The sequence below is a fragment of the Amblyomma mixtum genome, chromosome 5 (assembly GCF_055824585.1).
Source record: "Amblyomma mixtum isolate Tamu chromosome 5, ASM5582458v1, whole genome shotgun sequence".
NCBI lineage: Eukaryota > Metazoa > Arthropoda > Arachnida > Ixodida > Ixodidae > Amblyomma > Amblyomma mixtum.
In genome coordinates this window covers 39,952,301-39,964,300 of record NC_143016.1, presented here as the reverse complement: position 1 = coordinate 39,964,300, position 12,000 = coordinate 39,952,301, and the positions used below count along the sequence as shown (strand labels likewise).

The window sequence follows — 12,000 nt, the reverse complement described above, 5'->3', positions numbered from 1 at the left end:
GCGTTTTCTTAGTACTAGCGAAAAATTTGGCACAGATAAAATGTTGCGGCGCGAAACATGGAATGTAGGCTGCGTTCTCGGACTATTGTTACGCGTTCGTTTTTGTAAGCATTTCTAGAAACTAACTTTAAACATGCTAGGACTGCATGTCTGTAGTGTATGGTACGGAAGGGGCCCTTCGTGTTTTCTTTTAACGGTGAGGAACAGGAACTGAAATATTGGCGGAATTTGAATAAGTTTCCCGTCTTATATTTCTATTTTTATGCATTGTCAGCTACTACTCTGTACAGGCACCCTCTATCCCTGTTGTGTTCGCAGGTCTCTTCGCTGTAGAAGGATCACTATTCACAAGAATTTATTTACATCATTCATCATCAACAATCTGTGCTGGATCCTCTGGTACATTCATGTGATCGCACAGCCTCATGTGATAGAAGAAAGTCCGGTAAGTTGGACGAGTTACATGGTTCACATACTGGTTCGATAGATCATTCGAGTGCTAACTTAGAAAACAGAGATAATAGCTTAACAGCATGCTAGATCCGAGCTTTCCTTTCTTGTCTCTCTCAGAGCTGGTGCCAGGCCCTGCACGTAGTGACGCAGTACTTCCTGTTGTGCAACTACCTGTGGATGTTCTGCGAGGGTCTCTACCTGCACACGCTACTTGTGATGGCGTTCATCGCCGAAGACAAGATTCTCAAGTGGTTCCTGCTGATTGGATGGGGTGAGTGCCACAAGTTTTAGCGTATAGTTCACCAAGTTTGTCGACTGGCAACCTTGACAGTATTTACCAGGCTTACTACTACCAGAAAGGCACCCAGTTATTGAAAAAATATTGTTAAAAGAGGCTTCTAGAAACCGCCTGATATTTAGGACTTAACTTCAGTACACTTGAACACTGCAATCAATTATTTAAATGCGAATGCAGTCGATGAGCCAACGCGCATTCGCCTTGGTGTAACATTATAAAATACCGTCATTTTCTTTACGGTAATGTTTCACAGGCTACAAACCATCTCTTCGCTTCATATCAAGTCTCGTCTCTTACAGGATTCCCACTGCTTCCAACCATTGGATACGCTGTAATGCGCGGGTTAGACCCTGAAGCGTCAAGAATGTGAGTAGCAGTTTGAACGTAGTTGCTCAGCTAATTATGCGCCCAGTTCAGTAAACTCTGTATCTGCATGACTTTTTCCGTAGTGTTTGAGTGATGCCCACGGTTATTTTTCAAGACTCCGATTAGCATAGTCACCAACGTGTGGATGCTTTTACGGCACAATACAGGCGATATGTTGACGCACACGAACTCGTTGGGTGATCTGCTTTCTACCTTACAGGCAAACTGCAGAATTTTCAGAATTCGACGAGTTTAGAGAGGTCGAATGTGTCAGACTTGCAGGTACATGATGCGATGTCTGTTTGAGCTAGCTTTTGAAATGGTAACTTAATCGCCGATCGGAACCACGAAGGGCTTCAGGCTTCTGCGCAGCACACAGCACCGAGTTGGGGGCATTTATAATGACTTCACCTGCGGTCACAGTACATTTCCAACGAGAAGTACCACCGAAGGTAAAGACAGCGGAGTGTTTGGCGGCATCCGACGGCAGCCGCACGAAAGCAGAAAAAATTTGAAATATTCCCGTTCGTGACGTTATCACCAAGCCTCTCACTTTTGTAACGCCGTGAAGAGAAACATCAGCTTTAATTTGTGATTACGTCAGCATCTGCAACTCCAGCAGGAGAAAAAAAAACTTTGCATGTTTTACCTACAGCCTACATAAATTTGAGTCCTTGAATATCGCAGAATGCTCATCAAGTGGCACAGTTTTCCTTTGAGCGCTAAAATACTCGAGCTCCCACAAAAGTGCACTGCACGGGCTCGGGCCGGCCCGAAAGCCCGGGCCCGGCCCGGCCCGCGGGCTGGGCCGGGCCGGGATATGATTTGTTTTGCCGGGCCTGGGCCGGGCCCGGGCCTGAAGTTGCGGGCCTGGGCCGGGCTCGGGCTTTAAGCGGCGGACCCGAGTCGGGCTTGGGTACGTACAGAAACGGCTGGTGTCCGACTATTCATTCACTATTGTAGAGCGAAGTACACAACTGCGGCATTGGAGCAGCGACACGGATGAGCTATGGGTTATAGTACGCGCTGAGAAAAAAAAACTAAGCTTTACTACTTGACTTATTTATTTCCTTATTTCCCCGCCGCGGTGGCTTAGTGGTCAATGCGCTTGATTAGTGAGCCGGGGAACCAGAGTTTGCTCCTAGCCTCGGCGGCCGCCTTTCTGTCTAGGCGGCCAGCATGACAGCCACGTACTTCGCAGTATCACTACTCGTTGAAAAAATCCATGTGGTCGAAATGATCCGGAACCCTCTGCTTCGGTTTCTCTCACAGCCTGACTTCCATTGGGCCCTTAAGCCCCAAAAACATAGCGTTTATGTTATAGCTATATTTTTCTCGTGTGAGAAAATTCACAAAGTAAAGCGCATTTGGTTTTCATTTTGATCAGCTGACCGGAACGTCTCGTAAATGAAATAGCCACAAAAGCTCGCGACAGTTTGTAAATCTCATCTCATAACCACATCTATCCCTCCTCGCTTCTTCAGCCTGGTTGTCATGACTAGTGTTTCGCCCTGTAAGTTATCACGTGGTTCGCGCGTTATCTTCTGCTCCACCAGTAAGAGTAAAATTCAGCCGGTCTTAATTACACAATGATCGTTCGTCACCCCAAAACATACCTATACACTATTAGAAATGCATTCGGGAAGAACATATTAGTTTACGACGCTTATAGTCTTCAAAACACACACCGTGAAATACTCAAGCCTTTTAGCATTTCGTTTGTGCTGGAAGGCGACCAGTTCGGCTATGAGTTCAACCTGTGAGATCGCGTTCACTAAAATTGTCATCCCACTGCTTGCTAGGCAGCTTTAATGTTTATACTTCCGGGCGGAAAAATATAACTGATTAAAATCATGGGGGAATGCAAAGTAATATGTTACGCGCGTATGCAGCCCTTATTATTTGGCTCTCGGAACTTCCCAGTTTATCTTAGCGCACCAACACGAGATCACTGTCCAAAAGACGGGCATGGCGAGCACCACTCTTAATCACTTCCTTCTGGGTTAAAAAGAACCAACTTTCTGCAAGCTAAACTGTTTTTAGAACCTTTGTCGGCCAGTTTCTTATCGGTCTAGTAGCAGTCTACTTGCTCAGACTGAGCAGTATATCTCAAGCGTAACTGTGAAACGGGCCGGGCCGGGCCCGGGCTGGGCTTCACTCGAGGATTCACGGGCCGGGCCGGGCTTGCTAGAGCGATTATTTAGCGGGCCTGGGCCGGGCCCGGGCTTGAAGCCGCGGGCCTGGGCCGGGCTCGGGCTTCTGGTCTCGGGCCCGGGCCGGGCTCGGGCCTCAGATTGAGGCCCGTGCAGTGCTCTATCCCACAGTTCAGCTGAGCCATCCGTCATATAAAGGGAACGAATTTTACAGTACCTAAGACCACTGGAACCGCAGTTTTGGAAGGCTCAGAAAGCAGCAGCTGCTTTGGAGTGTCGAAACGTGCGGCAACACGCGAGGACAATTCATTATTCTGGCGAGCTGAAAACCATTTTGCAGCCTTTCATATGCATTCGCAGCAGCTTAACACACGAAACAATTACGTAGATATGCGCGTGCGCCGCTTCAACACTTTGTGGGGCCATCATTCGCTTCACTATTTATGAGTGGCCTGCACACGCAGTTTCAATAACTTTACACATGTGAGCGCCACATTATGAAGTCGTGACGTGCTTTCTTGCATTGCCACTTTTAGGTGCTGGGTCGAGCACGACTTCTGGTACACATATATACTGAGCGTTCCTGTTTGCTTCTCAATACTGGTAAGTTTTTGTTATTTTCAATTTCGCCTTTAAAGTGATTTTCTTTTATTTTAGTTCATATATATGCAAACCACGCTTCAGCCATGGGTACTATTTTACCCCAATTGTCTCGCCGCCACAGACTGTGGCATTGTGCTACAGAGCACGAAGCGATGCCAGAAACTGTGGGTCGTTCTGCATTATTATAACCAGAAATAATTGCAAAAAACGCTGATGTACTAAGATTCGGCGTAGGTCAACCGATGCGCTTGTGCGGACCTGTCTTGCAGTCTACAATAGGCCATGAAGTTTACCTCAGTAAGGATTGAAGGGATGTCGCACTAACAATGAAAAATCGAGCACAGAAGCTTTTCAGCCTCTGCTATCCAAAAAAGTTTTTTTTTTTTTTGAGGGGGGGGGGGGGGGGGACGTTTGGGGTAGGGGGGAAGTTGTGCTTGCAGATCCTGAGCGCTAGAATGGAAGCACCCGTACTGTTTGTCTCCCTGTGTCCGTGTCTGTTTAGCGCTATGTGGGAAGTGAACCAGAATGGTAAACTCCTTAAATAACGTTTCGTTTCACCGCTGTTGTGTCAATTTAAACGCCTCCTAACCCTTTTAATACACAGAAATACAAACGACTTTTTTCAGAAAAGAAGCAAGCGGCTTTGTTAAACATTGTTTAATTCACGGCCCATTGCGTCAGGTCGTTTGTCTTCAGCTATTTTTATTATATTTATTTTGTTCCGCAGCTCAGTTTCGCATTTCTCGTCAACATTGTGAGGGTCCTGGTGACCAAGCTTCGAGCTGTCAATTCTCCCGACAATGAGAGCACCAGGTGAGTGCCCATTAACACTGCCTTTGTCTGGTAACAAACACGTTTAACAACAACCATAAGCTGGACCATGAGTCAGACGGCTGCAGGTAGCAAGTAAGACGTGTTGCAAATCAATTTTCATCCATGACCCGTTTTCTTAAAGAAAGGCAGTCGAAATGGCCGACTCTAGTCTCTCTAGTCTCTCTTGTGGAAAACCAGGAATTTTTATTTTCGCGTTAAAAAAGAACGTACAGGCGTGAAACTCACCAAACTTCGTCTGCTTTAAACACACAGCTCAGCAATTGTTTCGGCGTTCTTACCAACGCTGAACTTCTAAGAATTTCCTTCGTTTCCAAAACACAAGTAATTTACTTATAACTTCATAACGAAATTGATCGTATTAAAAATTCTGATGACGTGATCTTCGAACAACTGCCTTTAACGCTGTGGAAATAATCAAAGCATAAATTTGGGACATAATTTAAAGGTGGCTTTGTTAGTCCGACAATGTAAGTAATGCGCTGCATTTTTTCTGCCTTTCTCTGCTCAGGAAAGCTGTCAGGGCCACCGTGATACTGCTTCCGCTGCTGGGCTTGCACTACGTGGTTACTCCCTTCCGACCGGACAAGGGCTCCATCTTCCTCGCCTACGAGATCATCTCGGCGCTGGTCACGTCCCTACAGGTGTGACTACTCTAGTGAATCTCATATTATACGGGAAGAAAGATCAAAGTAGGAGGGAAAGGCTCAAGGTTCACGAGCCATGTTTAGGCATGCTGGCTCTAACATTGTATAAAGTACGTTGAAAATCTCAGTTTCATCTCTAATCTTCTCACTGCTAACTAGGCATGCTAAATCTAGATGCTAAATTCTAAAAGTAAAAGGAACAAAAATTTTAAGGTATAGCAATTATAGGATGCTAAACAGCTATACAATGCAGAGCGCGCAAGGATAGGTCCAATTGAATGCGAAAAAAAACAATGAATTCAAGAATTCCAGTTTAGAACAGAAATCGTATATCGCCATCACTCGAACACAAATTACAGCAGTCTGGGGGCAATAAAGTAAGCTCAGCAAGCTCAAAAAATTGCATGACCATCGGCTGCCTCACAACTGAGGCATCCACTGTGGACCATTCGGGCACTCATGCGGAAAAAAGTAAAATAAAAGTGTTATTACTGCATATAAGTCCTCGAAAAAAAACGGTGGTTGTGACGGGTGAAACTGGAGTAGCTTATTTTGGTGAAGCCTTTGGAATTAATCGTATATGAATTGTGCAGAATTATAACAGTTTTAAACGATGCAGCTTCAATTGGCTAGATAAAGGATGAAGCCCTCCGCGATGCAAAAGTTCAGTACCTCAGTCTGAGCGTCTGTATCGTTTAGATAAGTCCCGCAGCTTCCCGCTGCACACTTTGGAGGATGGCTACGCCGGTAGTTGTATAGAAAAGCCATGCAATGTTGGACGTATAGGAGAAACGTATTCAAAATGCTGTATTCCGGGAGGCGAGTTATTAAGGCGAAAACTTTATATGTCCAATTATCATGAAAGCCACCGTGCGCTGGCTTCCATGGCACGAAATTCTTCAGTGACGTCACCGTGCCCCCACATGACGTCAGCAATAGACCATAAGTTAGGAATATCAGAGCAAAGAAGAAAAAATTTCTTCGGAAGGTGCTGGAAATCGTACCAACGACCTTCAAGCTGCGAGGCGAGCACGCAATCCATAGGCCACAAAATCACGTTACTTCATGGCGTATAAAGGTGGACCTAGTGTTTGCGTTTCTTTACGACTCTAGTCCAATTAGGAGGTGCGTCATTAGAAAGGAAGGAATCGTTAATGAACCACGCAACAGAGCTCACGATGAGACTGTGATTTCACTTTCAAAGCACGTAAGTAGTCTTAAGTGCCCTTCGTAATTTTATTCAAGGCACGTTCAAGAAAGCCAGCTTGTTCACTGCTTTTCTTTATATAAACATAAGGCATGCGCGTCGTCGAGTTCAGGTGGGAAGTGATAAAGATTCCCAGATATCGTAATTTCTCTACAGTTCCTAGTGCAGTGTTATCAAAACCATATTTGAACTTAAGAGGGAATCCTTTCTTTATAACTGACATAGAAACTGCCTTTTCCTTGTTAATGACAATTCTCGAATTGTGACACCGCAGAAGAACGTTATTCAAGACGCTGTTTAGTTTCATCTGGTAGGACTGATGATTAACTACATTAGCCGCATTCTTCTGCAGATAACCGCATTTGTACGTTATTTAGGTGCGTAATATCGAATAAATAGCAAAAAAAATTTAATTAGGTATTTGATCTATTGAATCACCTAAGAATTGGTTCACTAACAAAAGATCGTGATTCCGTAGAAAACGCGATGCTTCCCTCGCGTGTCCTGAAATCTTGCTCTTATTGCAGGGTCTCTGCGTCGCTCTTCTGTTTTGCTTCTTCAATGGAGAGGTGAGTCAAGCTCCTGTCATGTTGCCCTCCTCAATAGTTTGTGTCCCCTAATTCGCAAATTAGCGAGTACGTTCGAAGTCCTAAAACTTCTTGAATCGAAAATAGAAACAGTGAGTCAAACACTCATCTTCCATGTTTTTAAAATATCAGATTATGCAGAAAAACAGCCTCAGTGCTTTTAAAAGATAGTTAAATGCGCTGCCGAGACACATAAATGTTTGAAAAATATAAACACTGGAAATCATGGGTTTATTTATTCTGCGCTAGCGTATAGCGCCATTCTTTACTTTGCGTAGCAGCTTTACTGCGAGCATGCGGCCACCTCTCTCTACAAACTGGGTATGTCGGTTCAGTGACATGGGAGATTTGTCTCTTGCCTTCAGACATATGCAGTGAACGCAGAACGTTATAAGTGTAATGTTCCTGCTTTTAAATTATGTGCAATAACTCTTCTAAGTTGCACGAATGCGTGCTTTCTCTTTGTCTTTAAATGAAGCAATAAATGAAATAAAAGGCGTGCTTTTGGATGAGCTTCATGCCTTTAGACACGATAAATAAGAAGGACTACCGTCTTTGCTGGTTATTCTCTGCACATAAACGGGCCCTTCCAGCAGCAATGTAACGCTCAAATGAATGGCTTGATTGGCACCATAAATTTTCCCTCTCCGAGGTTACAGTCGAAGTAAATGTTTTTATATACTAGCACACAAGGAGCATCGAAATAAGGGGTCGTCTGTTGCTGCGGAAGTGTGCGGAAGTGCTCCAATTATTCCCCACGTCAACAGCATTCGCATAGGCATTTAAGGCGCAACACTTTCAAGGGGCGCGTTTTTTTTTTGCCGAAAGCCTGAATATTAATGCTAGATGGGGCTCAATACCCGAACATCTAGTTCTGAACCTAGTATTGCCTGGCGCGTACGTCCTTATCAGGCGCGCTTCTCAGTACTGAATGGCAACGAGTCCGTCGGTGGGGAAGTTTTGTCGGACTTTTGTACGCTTCCTTCAGTTCGCGTTCACACTGTGCTCTTTTGCCCTTCTTCCACTAGGTTCTAGGTGTTCTTCGGAAAACGCTGTCGCAAACTCCATGCTTCAGAAATGACGGACGACGGATGTCTTACGCGAATACCAGTATCAGTGTAAGTCGCTTTAGGAAGCCTCCTCAGAAGTATAAGTGCGTCACTGTGATTTAGGACCACTCCGCTTGTATGGCTTCAGTGCTAACGATGCCCTTTGTGTCTTAAGTGCCCCCTGAAACTACCCGATCCAGTATTTACGCAGGCAGCATGATAGTTTAGAACACTGTAGCGTTTCATGCACGACCGCTGCTACCTTCCTTTGTGTTCCTCGGCGCATGGCACACGCTGTGCGGCACTTGTATTTTGGGGCGTTTCTCTTATCACATGTGATACGAAGAGATCTCTAGATTTGTACGTCTGGCTGATGCTACGGTATACGGTTTTTTGCTCTGTGAGAACTGTGAGCAAGGTGGAGGGCTGAAAACTGGGCACACAGGGTATACATACTGCTGTGCACGTCGACTTTTTCAGTAGTGCAATCAATTATTTATCAAGGAGTCAATAAGCGCCGTATTTTCTGGAAGTGCGTATTTTTTTAGTGACGCAAGCTAAGAGAGATGTCTCAATGGTAAATGCGCATGTTTTGCCAGTATATGTTACTAATTTTTTTCGCACACATCTGTACCTGCTTTAGACAGTTTCAGTAGCCTTACGAAAAGCTTGTCGCATATCACGTGGCACAAATTGTTCGTTGGAAAGAATCATTTCGTCAAAACACAGAGTGAAACACGGTTCAACTTTATTTCTCTTTACATTGCTCGGCATTCATATTCCCTGCTAAAGCAGTCGGCCGTAGTAACGCTTGTTCGAGCAACTGAAGCAGTATCATGGAAGATTTCGTCATATCATCCTCAAAGTATCTCCTGTCAATTCTTTTTTGTTTTGTTTTCGAGCACGTGCTTGACAACAGACATGCATTATGTAGTATTTATTTTGTTATTGTTTTCCCAGTGTTGCCTTTTAATTCCTGTAGGAACGTGTTGTCTTGACATGCTGGCTCACTGTACGCTCATTAAATACACACCGTGTTTAACCATGCGTAGTAAGCTTTGCGGGGGCTTTTTGCTTTTCTTGAGCATGTGTTTCTCAAAGTAGTTCGATGTTGCACTGGGTGACTGGAGCACTTGCACGCTAACTTACGACATGATATTCACAGCCACCCTTCCTCTTGCAGCCCTGTTATCACTGTTCACACCCCACTTTTCCCCACCCAAAGCTGAAGCCCCTCCCCAATCAAGTGAGGCGCATTTTTTTCGAAGTGTACTTGCTACACTGATTGTTACGGAGGTTTTGATCTACTCAGCCGCAACCTCTTGAAGCAGCCTTGTCACTGCATATGCGGGTGGAGTTTACGGTGGATCATGTGTTGCATACATCATTTTGTGCCTGGTCAAAAGTGTACATACCGAAACTTACGTTAAAACTGTCACTCTGTTCTATGATTATCTGCACTGTGTATATTTTTTGCATCATCACCATTTGCAAAACATTTTGTGATCTGCATACTTTGGATGGATGGATGGAAACAACTTTGGATTTGATCGCTTATACACGTTTCTGCATTCCCTGTGTCAAACCGTACCAAAACTACAGTTGTAATACGCAGGCCTCGTCAATACCTCTGAGTACTTAAATATAGCTTGTGGGTTATATCGTCACTGCTGTTTCTTTGTAGTGCTGTCATGACTGTGAAAATCCATAAATGTGCGTCTGTCCTCCACATCCCGTATATTTGTATAACTTATCTATTAAAAAGTGTGTGCTGTTTCCTAGATGTGAAGAGGTTCATCTGTCGAAACCATTCCGAAAGGGCTGCGTTGACCTATGGCTCTCTGTTGTTTCCCGTAGTACCTGTGTACTTTTTGTTGTGTTTTAGGAGCACAATAAAGCATGAAATTTCGCACTCGCATTTATTCCGCCCTGTGACAAAAAGAAGACACACGCACTTGGCTTTAAGGTGCACATAAAGATATTGACACAACTTGCATGCCGCTTATCTGCTTGAGATCGCACGATGCCAGAACCACCTTTGTGCCTTGCATGCATTCCCAGCACAACTCATTTGAAACATCTCTTCCAGGCGAGTAATCTGAAAGAGGTGCCATGATTTCGGAATGGCAACTTATGAGTGCAGAGATGTTAATCAGTTTCAACTATATGAACTCTAAGATAATTTTTTATCTGGTCCGTTGTTTAAGCGGTCAGTTTTGTTAACTACAGCATCCTCCCTTTATATGAGATTCACCCTTTTGAAAACCAACGAACTTCATACAAACATCATTTTTTTTGTGATCAGAGTAATAACTTGTCAAAGACGTAGTCACGTTCATATGCGCGCTATCCACACGTTTTTTGTTCATTATACATCTTTTCACACCAGGTAGATTAGCTTGGTCGCCGAATGGCTGCTAGCCGCAAGCGCTGGGAAAAAAAGGACACTGAACTTTTATATCAGCACATCCTCATATCTCTGATGTTGTCAGGTGGGCTTAGCCTTGTTTTCTGACGTCAGAAGATCCGCTAAGCTGGGTCGTTCGGTCAGACTCGAGGCTCTAGAGGTACCTTGCTCACTTGCTCTTAAAACGTTCACGTAAGACACACTTACAGAGCAGCCATTTCCTTTACAGTTTCTGCCAAGGCGTTCATCTGATGGCAGAAGTCCGTCTGTGTCGCCGAACCATCAGCAGACCATGCTGTGAGAGGAGAGACAAGCGGGTGTTTGTGTAGGAAAACTGCGACGACTCATTCCTTCTTCAATGTGGCTCGTTGAACTTGCTTACCCTTCAGGACAGCTGCTCGCAGCATACACATACACGAGCATGGACAACGTGAAGACTGCCCCGTACATGGTGGTTCCTTCTGCCTGGAGTGTGTTTTAGCAACTGTGCGTTTAGTATTGAGTGCCACGTTGGCCAAAGTGACAGCGCATGTCCGATTGTGCGTTGTCGAAAAATATGTGGCCCATCGCCTCTCAGTTTGTCATGTGTGCGCGGTGTGAATGTCATTGCGGGTTTCCCGCTAGCCCTTTAATTTCCCTGCAGCCTCAGCTCTAAGGTATTGCAATGTTTGAACAAAAATTCCTGCAATGAGTGCCAATTCGTGTGCGAACGACGATGTGCATGTCACAAGCAAGTTGCTTACGCAGACTTTCCTTGGAAGGTTTTCGACTGCGTAAGGTTGAAATGCACGTGCTTTTTGAAAACGCACTTCGGACCCAATGAGACAAGGTGAGTGACTTTTGAAAGAGTAAACCGTTAGGAGCAGCCGTTGATGTGAATTCCAAAGAGCTTCGTGATTTAACCTCTATGATCAATGTAAAGGAGCTTACGAGGTACGAATGAGCTTCGTACCTGAAAAAAAATAATAATAATTGGAACAACGTGTGTCTTGCTTCGTAAATAAAATATGTGCAAATATAATCAAGTTTATTACCTCTGCAAAGCACCTGAAAACGATGTTTAAGAGGGTATCATGTGGGCAGTACATTTTTGTGGCAGTCATTACAAGCTGCCACGACTGGCATTATGGTAACACTCCATGGCTTACGTTTTCCAAAAGATGACAACACTTCTGGTTGCGATAAAAGTCGAACTTCTTGCATGCGAAAAGTTTTTAAGACTGCCCTCAAATCAGTGTATGCGCACTAAAGAGGTTCAGCAATAACAGGCGTGACGAAAGCTATGGATTCTGTGCAAACAAATTCCGTTCCTTCGGTCATGGAAGACGGCCTCCCTTGCACCGAGACGACAGCCTGTTCGTGAGAGCGATTGTATAACGCGCTGAACACGATGCTCATG

General features: G+C 44.6%; 1 protein-coding gene across 3 annotated transcripts in view; it reads left to right on the top strand.

The window, feature by feature from the left end:
• The window catches only part of LOC149341856 (calcitonin gene-related peptide type 1 receptor-like), a 128,034-nt gene extending 116,412 nt beyond the window's left edge, over nt 1-11,622 (top strand). For all 3 annotated transcript variants that reach the window (XM_089544102.1, XM_089544101.1, XM_089544103.1), the window contains 9 exons: nt 319-445; nt 571-724; nt 1,051-1,117; nt 3,807-3,873; nt 4,601-4,686; nt 5,216-5,348; nt 7,086-7,127; nt 8,174-8,263; nt 10,831-11,622. In XM_089544102.1, the coding sequence (XP_089400228.1) occupies nt 319-445; nt 571-724; nt 1,051-1,117; nt 3,807-3,873; nt 4,601-4,686; nt 5,216-5,348; nt 7,086-7,127; nt 8,174-8,263; nt 10,831-10,902 (838 nt within the window). In that variant the 3' untranslated portion in view covers nt 10,903-11,622. The remainder of the gene's footprint in view (nt 1-318; nt 446-570; nt 725-1,050; nt 1,118-3,806; nt 3,874-4,600; nt 4,687-5,215; nt 5,349-7,085; nt 7,128-8,173; nt 8,264-10,830) is intronic.
• The last annotated feature ends 378 nt before the right edge of the window (nt 11,623-12,000 follow it).